The sequence below is a fragment of the Belonocnema kinseyi genome, chromosome 2 (assembly GCF_010883055.1).
Source record: "Belonocnema kinseyi isolate 2016_QV_RU_SX_M_011 chromosome 2, B_treatae_v1, whole genome shotgun sequence".
In the NCBI taxonomy this organism is placed as follows: domain Eukaryota; kingdom Metazoa; phylum Arthropoda; class Insecta; order Hymenoptera; family Cynipidae; genus Belonocnema; species Belonocnema kinseyi.
The window spans coordinates 98,067,048-98,084,685 of NC_046658.1; the positions used below are offsets into that span (position 1 = coordinate 98,067,048).

The window sequence follows — 17,638 nt, forward strand, 5'->3', positions numbered from 1 at the left end:
CAGTTAGAGATTTATAATTTTAGTTAAAAATTTATTAGTTTGTTTAAAAATTAATTTTTTCAACTGAAAATTTAACTTTTTAATTTTTTGTTAAAAATTGATTTGTTTTAGTTTAAAGTTGAACTTTTTGGTTCAAAATTCTTGTCTTTTTTTATAAATTCGTATTTTATGATAGAAAGTCAATTTTGGTTGATAATTTATCTCTTTCTTAGAAAATTCAACTATTCCAGTTAAATGTTTATCATTTTAGTTGAAAATTTGTATTGTTTGTTAGAATAAATTTATTGAATCCCTATAAACTGAAAAGAAAGTACTTTATATTTCCAAACGAATTTAAATTTTCAGAAACATGCAAAATATGGTTTCATGGAAAAAAAAGTTTTCATAACAAAATATATACTAAATTTATAAAAGCAAGAAAGTTAATAAAGCCACTTTCAAGCTTTTCTCTGTAGATTTAGTCAAAGTTGACAAAATCGTTGTTTATTTATACATGGTGTGTTCTGATTGAGGAAAATCATGCAATTTACCGATTACTGTGAATAATGACATACCGTTATTATTTTTGAAGGGCTGCATTTCTAAAATGCTATATTAAGGGAAAAACCATAATATTTCGTTAGTTCAACCAAAATTTAAAATAACTAATGTGACTCAGTTGTGTAATAGAAACAAATTGTTTAGAAACTTGCGTAACCATTTTTTTCTGTTCCAAATAACATTACCATCGAAATCGTTAGGCTTTAAACTAGAAACATATTTCAGCTGAACAATTCTATTGGTAATAGGACGATGGATTACTCTCTAAATTCTCAATTACATTGATTTATTATTAATAATGTAGAGAAATAGTGAATAAATATATTTTAGGCGCTTCTTTAAAGATATTTTATATTTCAAAGAAAAAATTTGATTAATTACTAATTTAAGAAAGGAAAAACTGTCATTTCAAATTAGATATTTCTGATAAAAGTTGTATTTAGATTAGAAGAATCACGGTGATGCTATGAAGATGATTTAATTTTCATATGAATTCATAACTAAATTTGTCGTACAAATAGTAGCAATAGGAGCTGAAAGTAAATATGAGCAGGTATGCAAACATTCGAAGCGTGCTCTGCAACAGTGCATTATGCGCCACTTGTCATAAGGGTCATCTAATATGTGTATATAGGTACAAAATGCACCTTATGGCAGATGGCGTTTAATACACTTTTAGAGCACGCTCCATTTGTTTATTTTATCAAAATACTTTAAAACTAACTCCATAGAGAGAGAATCGATCAACAATATCGGCACATACTACTATATTGATAAATTAATTGGTTAATTCACCCATAGAGTTTCAATTTCAGAAAATAATTGACCTATTGTATACATCCTTTCAGTTTTTACTATTCAAAAAACCCTTCTGCCTCCAATAGAAACAGAGACAAAAAGATCAACCAACTCTTTTTTAAATGTATCATACCATAATTTAGAAGAAGAAAAAAATAATAAGAACGCCAAATATAAATTAAAATTTAAATTCAACCTAAAATTAACATTAAATCGATATTTTATTGCTTGTTTTTAAATTATGTGGAAGTCAGAGTGAAATTTGGAATTTTACATCGATAATTCGGATTTTTTAAGATTTTGGGATTGCGGAATTTAAATGATTTCTTCTAACTTTGCAGATTCGGCATTTTATAAAAAGGAGCCATTAATTTATGTAATTTACTCAAGATACAGATTACTCATGGAGATTTTCAGAGACATTTTATCCGGTTACTTGCTTTAAAAACAAGAGTTCCGAGATCTTAGTTCTTGCACTAAAGCTGGAATAAGATCAAGGGGTACTTCCGTGAATTAATCTATTGAAATTTCTCTCCGTGCAGAAATAGTAGTATCTTTTTCTTAATAAATCAAGACTTACATGCCTATGTTTCTCAGGGTTCGCCCCGATTGCATCCTGGACCTGGAGGTCCAAGTTCACCAACACCCATGCCATATCAACCATATACACAGCGTTACTCTTCTCCAGCAAGACCTCACTCGCCCTATGGTCATCATCAGGTAATGGAGGACAAATATAATTTAAATTTCAAAGTGTTGGTATTTTTTTGAAGATGTGAAGTAACTAATTTGATAATTTGTAGATGAATTCCTACGCCACACAAGGTGGACACCCTTCAAGTATATATTCGGATCAACGAGGTTGGAATCAAGGTGGACCACCAAATCCTCCTCCTCCACCGACAAATCAAACCAGCCCCTCTAGCCAGTCTCCACAACGTGCTCTTTCTCAATCTCCAGCACCACCTCCTTCTGCCTCGCCGCAACCACAGCCGACCGGCCAACCGCAGGTATGGCTTCATGTTTAATTTTCTGATTTTACAGGATGGCCGCTGGACCGGGAATTTTTTGAGACCGGCAAATGACAGTGAATTTATTTTTTGAACGGGAATTTTACCAATTTTTAGAAGAAAATACTGTCCTAAGTTCGATTTTAAGAGTTTCAAAAAATAATTCGTTGAATTTTTATCTTTTACAATTGTGATATCATTCAGTTTACAGTAAGTAATTTAAAAATCGTTCACTTCAAAAAATTTCTATTCTAGATTTGTATGTTTAAGCGTGCATTTTTAATTTAAAGAATTTTAAAATGCGTTTTTGAGGACCTTAACAATTAAAAGCGTTTGAAGTTGACAATGTTGGTTAAAAAGCCTTTTTATTTAATCAACTGTTAATATAACAACTGAATTTAATTTTAAAGCAAATAGTAAGATTTTATATATATTTTTTTAAGAGATTATATTTTAATAATAAGAATTTTTTAACTCAAATTATGTATCTTCAACTGGAATAGCTAAATTTTAAATCAAAAAGATTAATTTTCAGTAAAGACGATTAATTTCTACAAAAAATTTAATAGTTATTTTTCCCAAAAAGTAGAATTTTCAGTTATAAACCAGAATTCCAACCAGAATGATGAATTTTCAACTAAAATGATATAATATTAAATGGAAATAGTTAAATTTTCGAACAAAGTGATGAATTTTTAATTAAAATTATGAATCTTCAACTGGAATAGTTGAATTTAAACCAAAAAATTAATCTTCAACCAAGAAGCGTCTTCTACCTAACAGACGAATTTTCAACTTAAAAAGATAATTTTTTAAATAGTTTAATTATCGGTTTAAAAAAAAAACTAATTTCCAGCCTAAGGCAGGAATTTTCCACTAAACTGATGCAATATTTAATTGAAATAGTTACGTTTTCAGTTAAGAAAAAATAATATTCAATTTAACCAAAAAGATTAATTTTCAACAAAATACGCAAATTTGCAACCTAATAGTTTAATTTTTTACTAAATTGTTCAATGTTCGTGGCGTAAATACGAATTTTTTTCTTGTCAGAAATATGAATTTTCTACAAATTAATTGAATTTTTTTAGCTAAAAAGTTCATTTTAACCAGAAAATTTCATTTTTTACTAATGAATTCAATTTCAAACCAAATAATAAGATTTTTAATCTTAAAGACGAATTGTCAACAAAATAACTATTTTAAGCTAACAATTAAAAGTTCTACAGCATTGTTGAATTGAAGAGGCAGAAATAAGAATTTTCTACAAAACAGTTCAATTTTCAAGAAAATATTAAAATTTGTGGTTAAAAAAATTAATTCTTGACTCAAAAGAATTTCTAGCTAAACTTTAAAATTTTCGACGATAAATATAACAGTTAATAATTAAAAAAAAAAGGAAGTATTCCAATTTTTTGCCTGGGCCGAAAATACGAATGGTTGAATTTTTAACAAAAAAAGTTCCTTTTTAGCCAGACAGTTGAATTTTCAACAAATGAATTCAATTTTAAACCAAATAATTAGATTTTTTAACGTGAAACGCAAAGTGTCAACAACATAAATAAATTTTTAATCTAATAATTGAATTTTCGATGCTCAATTATGAATTTTGTACAAAGCAGTTGAATTTTTAACAAAATAGTTCGTTTTCAACCGAAACAGATTAATTTTTAACCAATTTGCATTTTTTACCAAAAAAAGTGAAATTTCTGCACAAAAAGATAAATTTTCAAACTAAAACAGGTTGTTTGGTGGTCTGGGAAACCGGAAAATCCCCAGGAATTTGTTTGAAACCGAGAAAAACCAGGAAATGGCACTGAATTGGTTTTTTGTCCGGGAATTTTACAAATTTTTAGAATAAAAATCTGTCCCAAGTTCGATTTTAACAGTTTAAAAAAATAATTAGTTGAATTATTATCTTTTTCAATTATGATATCATTGAGTTTAAAATGCTTAATTTAAAAATCGTTCACTTCAAAAATGTTCCATTTTTATTTTTAAGATTACATTTTTACTTTAAAGAATTTCCAAATGCAGTTGAAAATTAAAAGCGTTTGCAGTTAAAAATGTGGGATAAAACATTTTTTTTTTGTCAACTGTGAATATAAATAAATAAATAATTTTTAAAATGGATCTATACTTTAAGCATTAAAAAGTGAATAATAATATATTCGTAGTTAAAGGTTTTTATTACATTCAAAATGTGGTTTCAGTCTAAAATATTCAATGTTTATCCCGTTTAATTTGACATTTTTGAATCAAGAAAAAGAATAGATATTTAATATTTAGCAATATTTTACCGCTCATTTAAGACGAGTAAATTGAAACCTTGAATCGTTAAAATTTCGAAGATCTTTTAAACTTGGAGCGGTACAATTTTTATTGTTCTATTTGAAAAATCTTTATTTTGTGAGTGAAATTGTTGAATTTTAAGGTATAAATAACAATTAAACACTTTTTTTTTTAGAAAAAAATTGAACTGTATTTTAAATAATTTAAAAAACGTGTGTTTATCAACAAAATTTGGTTATTCGTACCGAAATTTCGGTGCAAATAGCCACAGCCTAAGTCAAAACAAAATGTAGATTTTTAAAGAATTCAAATAAACAATGTAGAAGCTTTTTAAGAATTCTAAAAGGCTTCAAAAGAAAAAAAAAATTCTCTTAAGATTCATAGGAAAATTAAAAATGTTTCTTCATTTTGAATAATTATTTTAAGAGGTTATTTAAAAAGATTTAAAAAAAGGTCCAAAATTGCCAAAAGAGAATCTGTAATATTTTAAAATAAAATGTTGAAGCTTTTCAAGGATGTTTAAGAGATTTTGAAATGAAAATAATTAACCTTCTAATTTAAAAAGTGTTCAGTTAAAAAAATTAAATTTTTGAACTTCTAATGTTTCTAACTTAAAATTCCTTAAAATAATATAATTTTGAAAATGTTGGAGGTCATTGCTTGATTGTTCAATTTAGAACAGTGAGAATGGTAATGTGAATTTATATTTTTAGTACTGAATTTGAACCTTTGAACTCTATAATTTAAAAAAATTAAATTTTCAAAATTTTGCTGTTTTTCTGCATTTCTTTTTAAATTGTTCAATTGAAAAGTGTTAGTACCTAACTTCCGTTTTATGCGTGTAAATTATTGAGGATTTGAATATAGCATTTTTTAATTTAAAAACTTTTAAAACTTCCATTTTAAATCATTTCAAATTCAAGAGTTCTTCTTTGAGTGCTTTAATTTGCAGTTCGTGTTTTATTACTTCAAATGGAAGTATGTTTACCTTTAAGAGTTCAAATTTTAAAAATTTCATTGGCCGTAATGAATGTGAACCTGGAACAGACCGGGAATTTTTTTCTTTGATTAAAACAGCCAAACTGTTTTAAGAAACTTTCCGGGTTGACAGTCCGTCCCATTTTTTACCTATCCCCCTTTTTTTCTCCGTAAGTAGGACTGCCATAGGCACTTTCATTTTTAATGTTTATAAAAACAGTGGTAACTTAACCGGGAATTGAAGGAAAAACCCGGGAATTTACTTCTGATCGTAGAAAAATGCTCTTTTTCATTATTTTAGTAATTTTGATCAATTTAAAAAGTTATTTATACTTGATCTATAGTTGCAAGGTATATGAGTGAAATTAATGATCGTTCTTTTATAGTGTAGAAGATGAGTTTCAGTAAAGAAATACAATTTCCCTTGGTACAGGAAATTTTTGATATCGAAAGAGAATTTGTTTCAAGAATTAAAACTTGGATTTAGAAGAAAGGAGTTTAAAAAATCCCTGTTCCAAGTCCAAATTCGTAACAATTTACAAGTTCCTTCTTCCAAAGTTTAGAAAAGGAAAGTACTTCAATTAGTTTTTGGAGTAGAAGTAGTATTTTGAAGAGGGCATATTTCTGAATTATAATATACATTTTTCTTTGGGAATTTAACTTTATTTTCTTAAAAATTCAACTATTCTAGTTCAAAACTCTACAATTTGTATGCAAATGTGTCTTTTTAAATTGAAAATCCATTTATTTTGTTAAAAACTCAAGTATTTTGTTTTAAAAAATCGACTTTTTTTGGTAGAAAAGGATTTTTTTCTTTGAAAGTTTAAAAAGATAAAAAATTCTTCTTTTTGGTAGAAAATTCAAGCATTCCAGTTAAATATTTATCATTTTAGTTGAAAATGAATTTTTTTATTGAAGAATCATAATTTTAATTAAAAATTAATTTCTTTGGTTGAAAACTGAGCTATTTAATAGAAAGCTTGTTTTTTCTTTGGATGAAAAAGAATTTTTTACTGAAAGTTTAACCATTTTATTAATTGCTCAATTTATTGTTAAATAATGATTTTTTTTTAGTGAAAAATTCGTCTTTTTTGGTTAACATTGTTTTTTAAGTTTAAAACTTAATTGTGTAAGTTTTGGTTGACAATTAATTTTTATTATTAAACACATTTTTTTATTTCGTTGAAAGTTCAACTATTTCAGTTGAAGATTGTTTTAAAACAAAATGTAAGAAATTTAAATTAGATTAAAATCAAAATTAAGAATCCTATTTAACGTTTTTTATTTTTGTCCGAAAAATTTTCTTTTTAGATTACAATAGAATTTTTGGTTTTTGTTTGTTCGTTGTGGTCCATATTTGTTCTTTGGATTATTGTTTTTAACAGGAGTTTGCATCAAGATTGTTTTAGTTGAAAACTCATTTTGTTGTTTAAAATTCAACTATTCCAGTTGAGGATTCATAATTTTAGTTAAAAATTTATCAGCGAAAATGAAAATTAATTTTTTTTATAGTTAAAATGTAAATATTCCTTCTTCTGTTCAAAATTAAACTATTTCATTGAATTCGACTATTTCCATAAAATTGATGTACTTTGTTGAAAAATTTTTGTTGTTTTTAGTTAAACATTCATAATTCTATTTTAAAATTCATTTATTTTGTAATTTTTGGCTCTGTTGTGTTAAAGGATGTTCAGAATGAGCGTGATGATTTAAAATGAATGTTTGCGTTTTGCGACCAATATGAATATGTTACTTTAGTTTACCGGGAAAATTGACAAACTTGGCCGGGAAAAAAAAGGAATTTAAAAACGTGCGATGAATCGCCATCTTGATAAACGAACATTTAAATTTTAAAAAGTTAAAACCATTTTTAGGTGTTCAATTATAGGATTCATACAGTAGTACATTAGTTTAAATTGAATTAAATCTTTATAACCACATATTTATTATTTTAATGAAATAAGCTGTATTTGATATTCGGAAAAATTCTTAATTTTTACTAAAATTTCTGTTCTCGGATTTTCTTTAATTAATTACTCTTATTTGATGTCGGAAAAATTCTAGCTTTTCTCTTAATTGTCAGTTATCAAATTTTCTTTTAGTAATTCTTTATATATGATGCCCAAAATCACAAGAAAATTTTGCATCCCAATATCCTTTTCGGAAGAATGCGTTTTGTCGGTCCACGCGTCTTAAAATTTATACGCAAAAAGACTTTTAATTTTTGAAATTATTATTTACCTCGTAAGCTTTATTTTCGGCCAGACTCTTAATAGTTGTAATCCCTTTTTCATCTTTTTATGCTGAAATCTGCAAAATTTCGCTTCGAAATTCGACACTTTAGAGGTTTTCCTTATTTCACTTCTTTATTTTAACCATCTACAAATTTTGCGTTGTTCCCGAGAATTTTTCTATCGAAATATTAATTTTTGAATTTTAAATTTTGAATTTTTCATTTTTCTCAACGAGTTTTTAGCAAAGCTTCTGTTGTTGAATTTGATAACAAAAATTTTCGTATTTCAGCATAGATAGTTGAAACACGGCTACAGAAACACAATTTTCCGGCATTGCTTCCCAATAATAAATAGGAATAAAGTAATTTATTAAATTTATGTGATGAAGTTGAAAAAACATTCTGTATTATTAAAGTTGAATATAAAAAAAGGAAATCAAGCCACAACCGATTTCGGCTAAATGAAATGGAATGTCTCTGATTTAGCTTATAATAAAATTAATTATACAATTTATCTGAAAATTATTTGTAAAATTTATTCTAGTATTAGAATTTAACACTATCTGAAGTATAAAAAATCTCCTAAAAATAAAAAATTTTGAAATTAAAAATAATACTATGCGTACAAGTATAGCGTATCTTTGAAATCTAGCAAATTTAAAAGAAATGGCCTGAATTTAAGAGAATTTCAGAGGAATAAGAGAATAACAGAAATTTATAAAGAATTTAATGGAATTCGACGAAATCAGGGTAATTTACTTAAATTCGTTTCAATTCCTTCGAATTCCATTAAATTTCCTCTAATATTCTTAATTCGCTAATTTAGTTATTATAATTAAAACGAAATGTGCAAAGACTTTGGTCAAGTTTCTACAAGAAAAAACAAATTCATATGTTTTCATCTTCAGCGAAGTTGTTTTAGCTCATGTTTCAACGCTTTTATGTTTGTCTGCTTTCATGTTTGGGTATCAGAACAGTTCAGTCTTTTGAATAATTTTTTTAGAGCTTGGAAATTTAAAAATATTTTCATATTGAGATGTACCTTTGATGTGTAACAATTGCAGAAAAAGCCTTAAAATGGAAGAAGTATGTTTGAAAAATCAGTGGTGTTAATACATTAGAGTGAACGTTATTTTTTGTCAAACAAAAATTTGATCAGGTTCAAAACTGCAAAATAAAATATAAAGAAACCGTAAAGAAGGTTAAATAGTTTAAATGTTGATATGGTTAATTAAATTCTATTATACATTTCAATTTTGACCAAAAATGAAAACCACTATTTTGTTTATTTATTTTTTTTTTAACGAAAATAAGCTTAATTTTTATAAGTTTATTCAATTGTTAATTGCAACGAATTGTTCGCGCCAGTTCCAAATTAGTTTACAAGGTAACCAAAATTACTATATAAAATACTGACACACTCGTGTCCTTACATACTTTGAAATGTTTAAATATTTTAATTAAAGATACATACGTTTCTGTATCAGATTTTTTATTTATAATTTGAAATTATTTTGAGGTATGCAGTGCTTCTTATTTATTGATTTTAAATGTGTAGCTAATTGTATTTGACGAATTTTCGGCAAATTGAAAATGTTACAGCCGCTATGTTGAATCATTCGCTTAAACTAGTTAAAGGAATCTACATTTTTAAATCACTTCCTCGTTTTATTTCTGTTAGTGGTTTGTAAATATACAAAGAAGCTTATTATCGTTTTCCTCATTCAGGCCTTCCATGTACATCTAATTATTAATTCATCATTATAAAATTATATTTTGAATACTTTTATCTTAAAATTAAACTAAAATATTCTGCTGTGTAATGTAGCAATGAATTAAATTAAAAATTCATGATTGATATTCACCTTCTTTATATATCTATATGTTAAACAAACATTTAAAAATGTATAAATCTCATTTTATATTCTAAGTGTAAGTAAACACTGTTAATTGAACTAAACAAATCAAAATGAATACATTCATTCATTCATTTTAGAATCGTAACTGAAACATGTGAAAACAATTTCATAGCGGGAGAAACAAAGTAACCAGGTCAATATATGTTATATTTTCAGCTTCAGCAAAACGAAGTCGTTAATTATGAATGTTAACTAGAACATTGTTTATGATAATAGAAACATTAATCATATAACATTCGATTGGATAATGTATGTCTTAATTAAACTTAATCTGCTATTGGTCACTAAATATAACAAAATTAGCCAAAGACTGATTATTTTTAGCGGAAATTACAGTTTCTTTTTTTTTTTTTTGTTACAGAATTTTCATAGCATGCAGCAACGATCAACAACTCCAAATACTCAAGGAATTGATTCAGGGGTGAGTGTTTTATTTTTATTTTTAGGAATTCAAGATTCAACAGGTTTAAATTCAAAAGCAATTTAAAATTAGGTGCTTTAAAAAATTAACCGTATTAGCATTCCGAGTTGTTCGAACTGATAGTATTTGATTGTCGAAGATTAGATTATTAAACTTATTTTTCATTAAATTTAAATTATAAAATATCCTTCGCTCTTTTTTTTACTTTAAATAAGAAATTATTTTGTCCCAATTGCTTTCAATTTGAAATCATTTAATTTTGGACAGCTTTAATTGACAATATGGTTGAATTTAAAATGTTTGCAGTTTTAAAATTATTCAATATTTTAAATGCTTATAACATAAAATTCAGAAAACATTGTTTTAAATTTGAAATTCAAGAATGTTTTTAACTACTTAAATTTGAAAGCATATGATTTTCAAGAATTCTATTTTAAATTATTTAATTTTTAACGTTCTCAGTTAAAATTATTTAAATTCAAGACCTTTTCCATTTTTAATATTAAATGTTGAATGTAGTGATAACCGCGCCATTAGTTTGAAACTATTGGGTATCAGTTTAAAAAACGGTACTTTTTTTCCTGAAAAATCATTTTTTTACCGTCACAAATAGTTTAAACACTCATGTTGGTATTTGAAGAGCCATAAATCTTAGTGCAAATTTCTTCGCTAGATTGCACAAACTAACATTGCTGACATCTTAAAAAGCAACATTTTATAGGAATTAAAATACTTTAAACAGTGCAATGGTTGTGAAAGGATTTTATGTAATTTCGAAGCTTTTAGAATGTTTAAAAAGATTCTAAGGGATTTTAGAGGATTTTAAGATATTTCAAGAAGTTTTCGAGGGTTTTGTACATATTTTACCAGACCGAAACGATTTTAAAAGAGATTCAAAGATACCAAAGGATTTTAAGTGACATTAGAGAGTAAATGAAATGGATTTAAAAATAGACTTGAGAATTTCCTGCGGATTTCATGGTGTTTCATAGGATTTCAATGATTCAAACATTTTTAGAGACAATTTTAAATATGTTAAAGATTTCAAGATGTTGTATTGCATTTCAAAATATTGAAGTAATTTTTAAATTTTCAAAGCATTTTAAAGAAAAATATTCGGAGGAATTCTATGATATGTAAATTTCTGAAGAATTTCAAATGATTTCGTAAGATTTACAAGATCTCAAAGATTTCATGGAATTTTGCAATATTTAAGGGATTCATTTAATTTCAGAAGAAATTAGGATTTCCAAAAATCACGAAGGATTTTAAGAAGGCGTTCAGGATGCCAAAGATATTTAAAGGACCTTAAGGGATTTCACCATAATTTATTCATAGGATTTTTAAAGAAATTATAAGGTTTGAAGGGATATGAAAGATTTCAAGGGATTTAAAAAGATTGACGAGTTTTCGAGTTTTTATGGGAGACATATAGGTAGTATACCAGATTAAAAAATTGTTGAATATTTAAATCAGTTCTTCATTTGATCACCCTGTAAATTGTACATTGGTACCGGAGAACCTGGGCTTTTTTATCCTCATATACGAATTTTGAAAAAGGCTTCAGAATATTTTGTAGTTTCGCTAAGTTGAAGTTGGTTTTCGTTATTCGCCAACTCTAAATTGATATGTTGAATTATTTTAATCATATAATTTTCTTCACAAGAAATGCTGCTATTAAATTGGAAATTTAATTATTTTCTGAAAAATTCAACTTCTTCGTTAAAAAGTCATATTTTTGTCTAAATGTTCAACGGTCTTTGTTAAACATTTGTCTTTTTAGATAGGACATTCGACCTTTTCAATTAAAAATTCATCCTATTTTTTGCTCAAAAATTCATCTTTTATATTTGTAAGTTAATTATTTATAATTGATAAGGGCTACTATCATATTTTTGGTGCAGAACTCCTTCAATTTTGTCAAAATTTATAATATTTTGTTGAAAATTTCATTTTTCTGTTGAAAATTCATCTTTCATAGTTGAAAACTAAATATTTTTAATTAAAAAGTCTATTATATTCTTGGTTCAGAATTAATCTCTTTTGGTTAAAAATTCTACTATTTGGTTTAAAATTTAATTACTTTCTTGGCCAACAATTCGACGGTTTTGTTACATTTGTCTTTTTGGATAAGAAATTCGAACTTTTTAATTGAAAATTCATCATTTGTTTTAATTAGAAATGTATCTTATGTTTAAGACTTAATTCATTTTATTTTAAAAGTCTAGTTTCATGTTTTGGTCCAGGATTGATCCATTTTTGGTAAAAGTTTGGTTTTTTAATTAAAACTCAATTTTTTTATTTCAAAGGTCGGCTATTATATTTTGAGTTCAAAATTCGTCTCTTTTGGTTAAAATTTCTACTTTTTGGTGGAAAATTTCATTATTTTGACAAATATTCAACTATTTTGTTTAAAATGCTTTTTTGTCGAAAATTCAACCGTTTTCTGAAAAATTCGTGCTTTTGGATTGAAAATTCAACTTTTGGTAGAAAGTTAATCTTTTTGTTAGAAAATTTAACTTTCATGGTTAAAAATGTATCTTTATTGTAAAAGATTCGTCCTTCTGGCCTGAAGATTCAACTATTTAGTTGAAAATTCGTTTCATTTTATATAAATTTCAACTATTTGGTTGTAAATTCAACTGTTTGGTTAAATACTTCGTTGTTTTTTTGAAAATTACACTATCTTGTTATTAAGTCACTGTTTATTGAAGATCAACCTTTTCATAAAGAAAATTCGTCCTTTTGGATCAAAAATTCTTCTCTTTATAGGAGTCATATTTTTGGTTAAAAATTCTATTATTTGATTGTTTCTTGAGCTCTTTTGTTACAAAATAATGTTGTTATTGCAAATTCATCGTTTTAGTTGAAAATTCATTTTCTTGGGTTAAAAATTCAACTGTTTTGCTGAAAATCCGTGGTTTTATATTAAAAATCCATCCTTTTGGATTAAAAATTCATTTCTTGATATAAACGTCAAGTTTTTTTGGTTAAAAATACAACGAATTAGTTGAATGTTGAATTGTTTTGTTGAAAATGTATTTAGTTATTGTTCAAGATTAATGATTTAGTTGAAAATTAATCTTTTTAGTTGGAAATTAAACTAGTATGTTGAAAGTACGTATTTTTAAAACTAAAAATCTAACTATTGCATTTTTGATTGATAATTTATACTTTTAATTAAAACTTGGTCTTTTATAGTTGTAAATTCATGTATTTTGTTGAAATATCCTAATTTTTTAAGGGCCTGTGTTTGGTGGAAATTCAACTACTTGGTAGAGAATTCACTTTTTTGTTGCAAATTAATGTTTTCAGGTTTATAAATCAGATGTCTAAAATATTTGCCTTTTAAGCTAGAAAACTCTTCTGTTGAAAATTCGTGTTATTGTGCTGAAAATTGATCTTCTTTGATTGAAAGTTTCACTGGTTTGTTGAAAATGGAATAATAGATTTCGATTTCAAATCTTAGGAATATGGTAATCACTTTAAAAATAATTTACAGGGTATATTTTACTTTGGAGTTCTGAAATGTTTAATTATTTTCAAAATGTTAACTTGAAACAATTTAACTTTTGACTGGGAAAACGGGAAATGGTCTTAATTTTTTTTTTTTGAAGTTTGAATGTCCACGAAATACGCTAGAATAATTCTGAGTGATTAAAATTTTTAACGAGAAATACGCATTGCGTTTCCACGTTGTGGTTAGGCGGTAACAAGTAGTGGCGGAAACGATTGTGTTTCTCACACACAAGGAAGATCTTATCGTGATTCGTGCCTCGTATTATTATCGTTGTATTGGGTTCAAGACCTAACCTAAAATCGCCTAAAACGCGTGTAAGGTTAGCACGCGTATTGCAGAAGCCGCATGGTCGCACAGTGTAAATAAAAGAAACACACACACACACATATATATATATATATACATGCATACACATCCAATAAATGTAAATTAAATTGAAGAGAAGATTAATTTAAAAAGGTAATACAATATTGAAAAGCCTTTTTCTTTCTCAAAAGCTTTCAAACTTTTTTTTAATGTAGAAAATAGATCCTGTATTTACATTCCCTGCCTCGTATAATTAGTATTCAACTATTCATACATGGTTTAACTACAGGAATATTTTAGGAGAAACTTATATAAGGTGGAATTCAAACACAAGTTCGGCCTTTATCTTCAGTAGTTCATTTAATGTTCTACATGATTATAGTTAAATTGCAAGGTTACTCAGATTTATTATTATTATTTAATAGTCAATTTGATGAAGATTATAAAAGGAATACATCAAGTTAGTAGCAAATTTAAAGAAATTGAGTAAATAGCATTGAAAATAATTTTGTATTCGTTCTCGTTTTGAAAATAGAAAGGAGTTTTGCCGAGGCAAGAAACGAAATGCGATGTTCTTGAGTTGAATAAGAAGCGTTTTCTAAGCTGGCATTTGAAAACATTAATTTCTTCTGTCGCTAGAGAAAAAGGGTGAAAATGGCAAAGAATAGACATAGAGAATAGAGATTAAGAAATGGGAATGGGAAGCAGGCAGTTTTGATCGGTGAGAATGGGAAGAAGGATGGAAGGATTGTTGGGAAGGGAAGGAGGAGTGATTGCGTTGAGGGCGGTTGGCGGTGGTTGGTGGGAGGGAAGGTAGGGGAATCGATTAGGGGGCGAGTGGTGCGGCGCGGCCGCCGACGGGATGACGGGCACCGAGCATGGGCAGGTTGCGAGAGCTGGCGAGAGAGAGGAAGCAGGCATAGCAGGCAACGCACCGTCATGGCCGGATTAAGGGCCGGCTCAAGCGTAGCAAATACCCGGGTCCCACAATTCAAGGGTACCAACAAATATTTCACAGTCATTCCCCTATCCTTATTGTTTTTTCCCTCTTTTTCAAAAAGTTTCTCGTTCTATCCAACAATTTCTCCCGTTTCTCCTATTTTTGGCATATTTTCTCTATTTTTATGTACTTACGTACTTCCTTTGCTTACTTTAAAAAATACTTCTTTGAAAAAATGTATTTACCAGGGTGGTCATAGGTGAAGGAAATCAGGGAAAAGTGTGGGAATTTTATTGGGCAGGAAATTCGTCCTTTCGGATTGAAAATTAACCTTTTTCTTGATTAAAATTTGACCATTTAGTTGCAAATTCATCTTTGTAGATTGAAAAATCAGCTTAGGGTTAATAATTTGTTGTTAAAACTATTTTTTAAGAAGTCACCTTATTTGGTCAAAAATTTAATTGTTTTGTTGAAAAACTGTTTATGTAGGTCGAATTCAGCGGGTTTTCATATAAAATTAGAATCCTCCTCGGTTAAAATATTTACTATTACATTATTCGTTGATAATTCATATTTTTTTGTTAAAAATTGATCTACTTGTTTGAAGGATAAACCACTTGGTTATAAAATAACGTTCTTATTGAAAATTAATAATTTTAGTCAAAACCTCATTTTCTTTGATTTCAAGTTTATTATATAATTACATGGATAAAAGTTGAACTCCTACGTTAAAAAATTATTTTTTGTCTTGTTAAAAGTTCATCTGTTTGGTCGAGAACTTAATTATTTCGTTGCAAATATGTTTTTTTTTTCTTAAAAATAATTTTTTTTCAACTGAAAATTTAACTTTCATTTCTGAATCAAATTTGTTTTTTTTTTCGTTGAAAATTCACCTTTTTTATAGAAACCCACCAAAAATGAGTAGAATTAGTGCTCTTGGTTTCAAATTGAATTGAACATTCAACTGACTTACAAATAATTAGTCTTTTAACTTGAAAGTTCAACAATTTGCATAGAAATTTTCTTCGTTCTTGACTGAAAACTCTTTGCTTGTTGAAAATTCCTCTTTTTTGTTTAAAATTTGTTTATTTTAGTTAAAAATTCATCTATTTGGCTGAAAATTCGTTTTTTTTTTGTTGAACAATAATTTCCCCTCCTAAAAATTGAAGTTTTACATTTTTTACTGGAAATGGGGATTTTTCAGTTGAAAATTCAACTTTTTCGTTAATACTTCATCGGTTTGGACAGAAAATTTGTCCTTCTTGAATAAAAATTTATTTCCTTTTAATGAAAATTTGATCATTTGGTTGAGAATTCGTCTTTGCAGGTAGGGAATTCAAATGTTTTGTTGATAATAATATTATTTTGTAATGTAATTCTTTTGTTAAAAAGCCATACTTTTTTTTTTTAAAGATTCAACTGTCTTATTGAAAATTCGTCTTTTTTGGTGGAAAAGTCATTGCTTTTGGTTGAAATAAATAAATTTAAAATTTATAAACAAGCTGTAAGTTCGTTTTTTCGTTGATAAAAGATTCGATGTTAAAAATGTTACAGCACTAAAATTCTGTTCTTTGCATATTAATGGTCAGGGAAAATGAAAAGTCGCTCAGGCTTTTTTGTTTTTCTAAAAGCGGGAATGAAACCTCTCTTTCTCGTGTTGAGAAAATTATGCTGTATTTTTCGGGCTCAAAGAATTATTGATTTCTACTTCAAGCGAGATCATAGTTAACTGAGAGATAACTTAACACACCTAAGTTCTTTATAACATTCTTTAATAATAGTTCTGTTTTTCAGTCTGATCTCTAAAACCCAAAAGTACGTAATTGGAATGTTTGTACTATTTCAATAGGATAAAGTTATTCAGATCGATCTCATTCATTTTGTATTTGGTTTCAACTATTTTAATGGTGTCTAATCAATCTGCACATTAATCTTCAATTTTCAGTAGAAACTTTAGAGAATTGGTTATTGATTCTTATATTTTGATAGTACTGCCTAATGACTATGTAGAGTTAATGTCTGTGACTAATGACTCTCTGGTGGGGAATTTCTTCTAACATCTCTGCAATATAATTATTATATTATGTTCGAAGCGTATTAAAGTAACAAATATAATGAATAAGTAAATTAGATTATTCAGCTTTAAATAAAAAGTATATTTTTAAAGCTTGAGTATTTTTGTACACATTTGGTAGGTACTCTTCTTTCATCTAAATTCCAAACATTTTTAATTCGAGCTAAAAAATTGGGTTACTCTGTGAATATTGAAACTAAACACATTTTTAAGTATGTATATATTCCTTGAGGATTCTAAATTAAATGTAGGCCTCGGACTGACCACAATATTCACACTATTTGAAATTGTTTTTGCACGATGACACAATTTTGCTACTATTTCAACAACAACAAAATAGTTATAATAAAAATAAAGAAACTATTTTATGATTTTTGCTTACAAATTTTTTTTAAAACTTTTCCGCCAATTGGTTAAAATATGAATATATAATAATAATTAAAAGTCTCTCATTTCGAGAAATCACAGCATACCGAAAAATGGTCTCAATAGCTGATTAAGGGCCTCGCATGAATTATATAAAGTTTTTTTTTCTGAAATTCTGAACCAGGTATACCCCTTTGTTAGGTTCCGTAAGTTTTCACCCCCTCCATTCTACCTATTTTAC

General features: G+C 27.1%; 1 protein-coding gene across 8 annotated transcripts in view; it reads left to right on the plus strand.

Annotated features, from left to right (window-relative positions):
- LOC117168355 (trithorax group protein osa) overlaps positions 1-17,638 on the plus strand; it is a 62,662-nt gene that overhangs the window by 3,101 nt on the left and 41,923 nt on the right. For all 8 annotated transcript variants that reach the window (XM_033353935.1, XM_033353937.1, XM_033353938.1 and 5 more), the window contains exons 2-4: positions 1,936-2,058; positions 2,142-2,348; positions 10,132-10,191. In XM_033353935.1, coding sequence (XP_033209826.1) covers positions 1,936-2,058; positions 2,142-2,348; positions 10,132-10,191 — 390 coding nt within the window. The remainder of the gene's footprint in view (positions 1-1,935; positions 2,059-2,141; positions 2,349-10,131; positions 10,192-17,638) is intronic.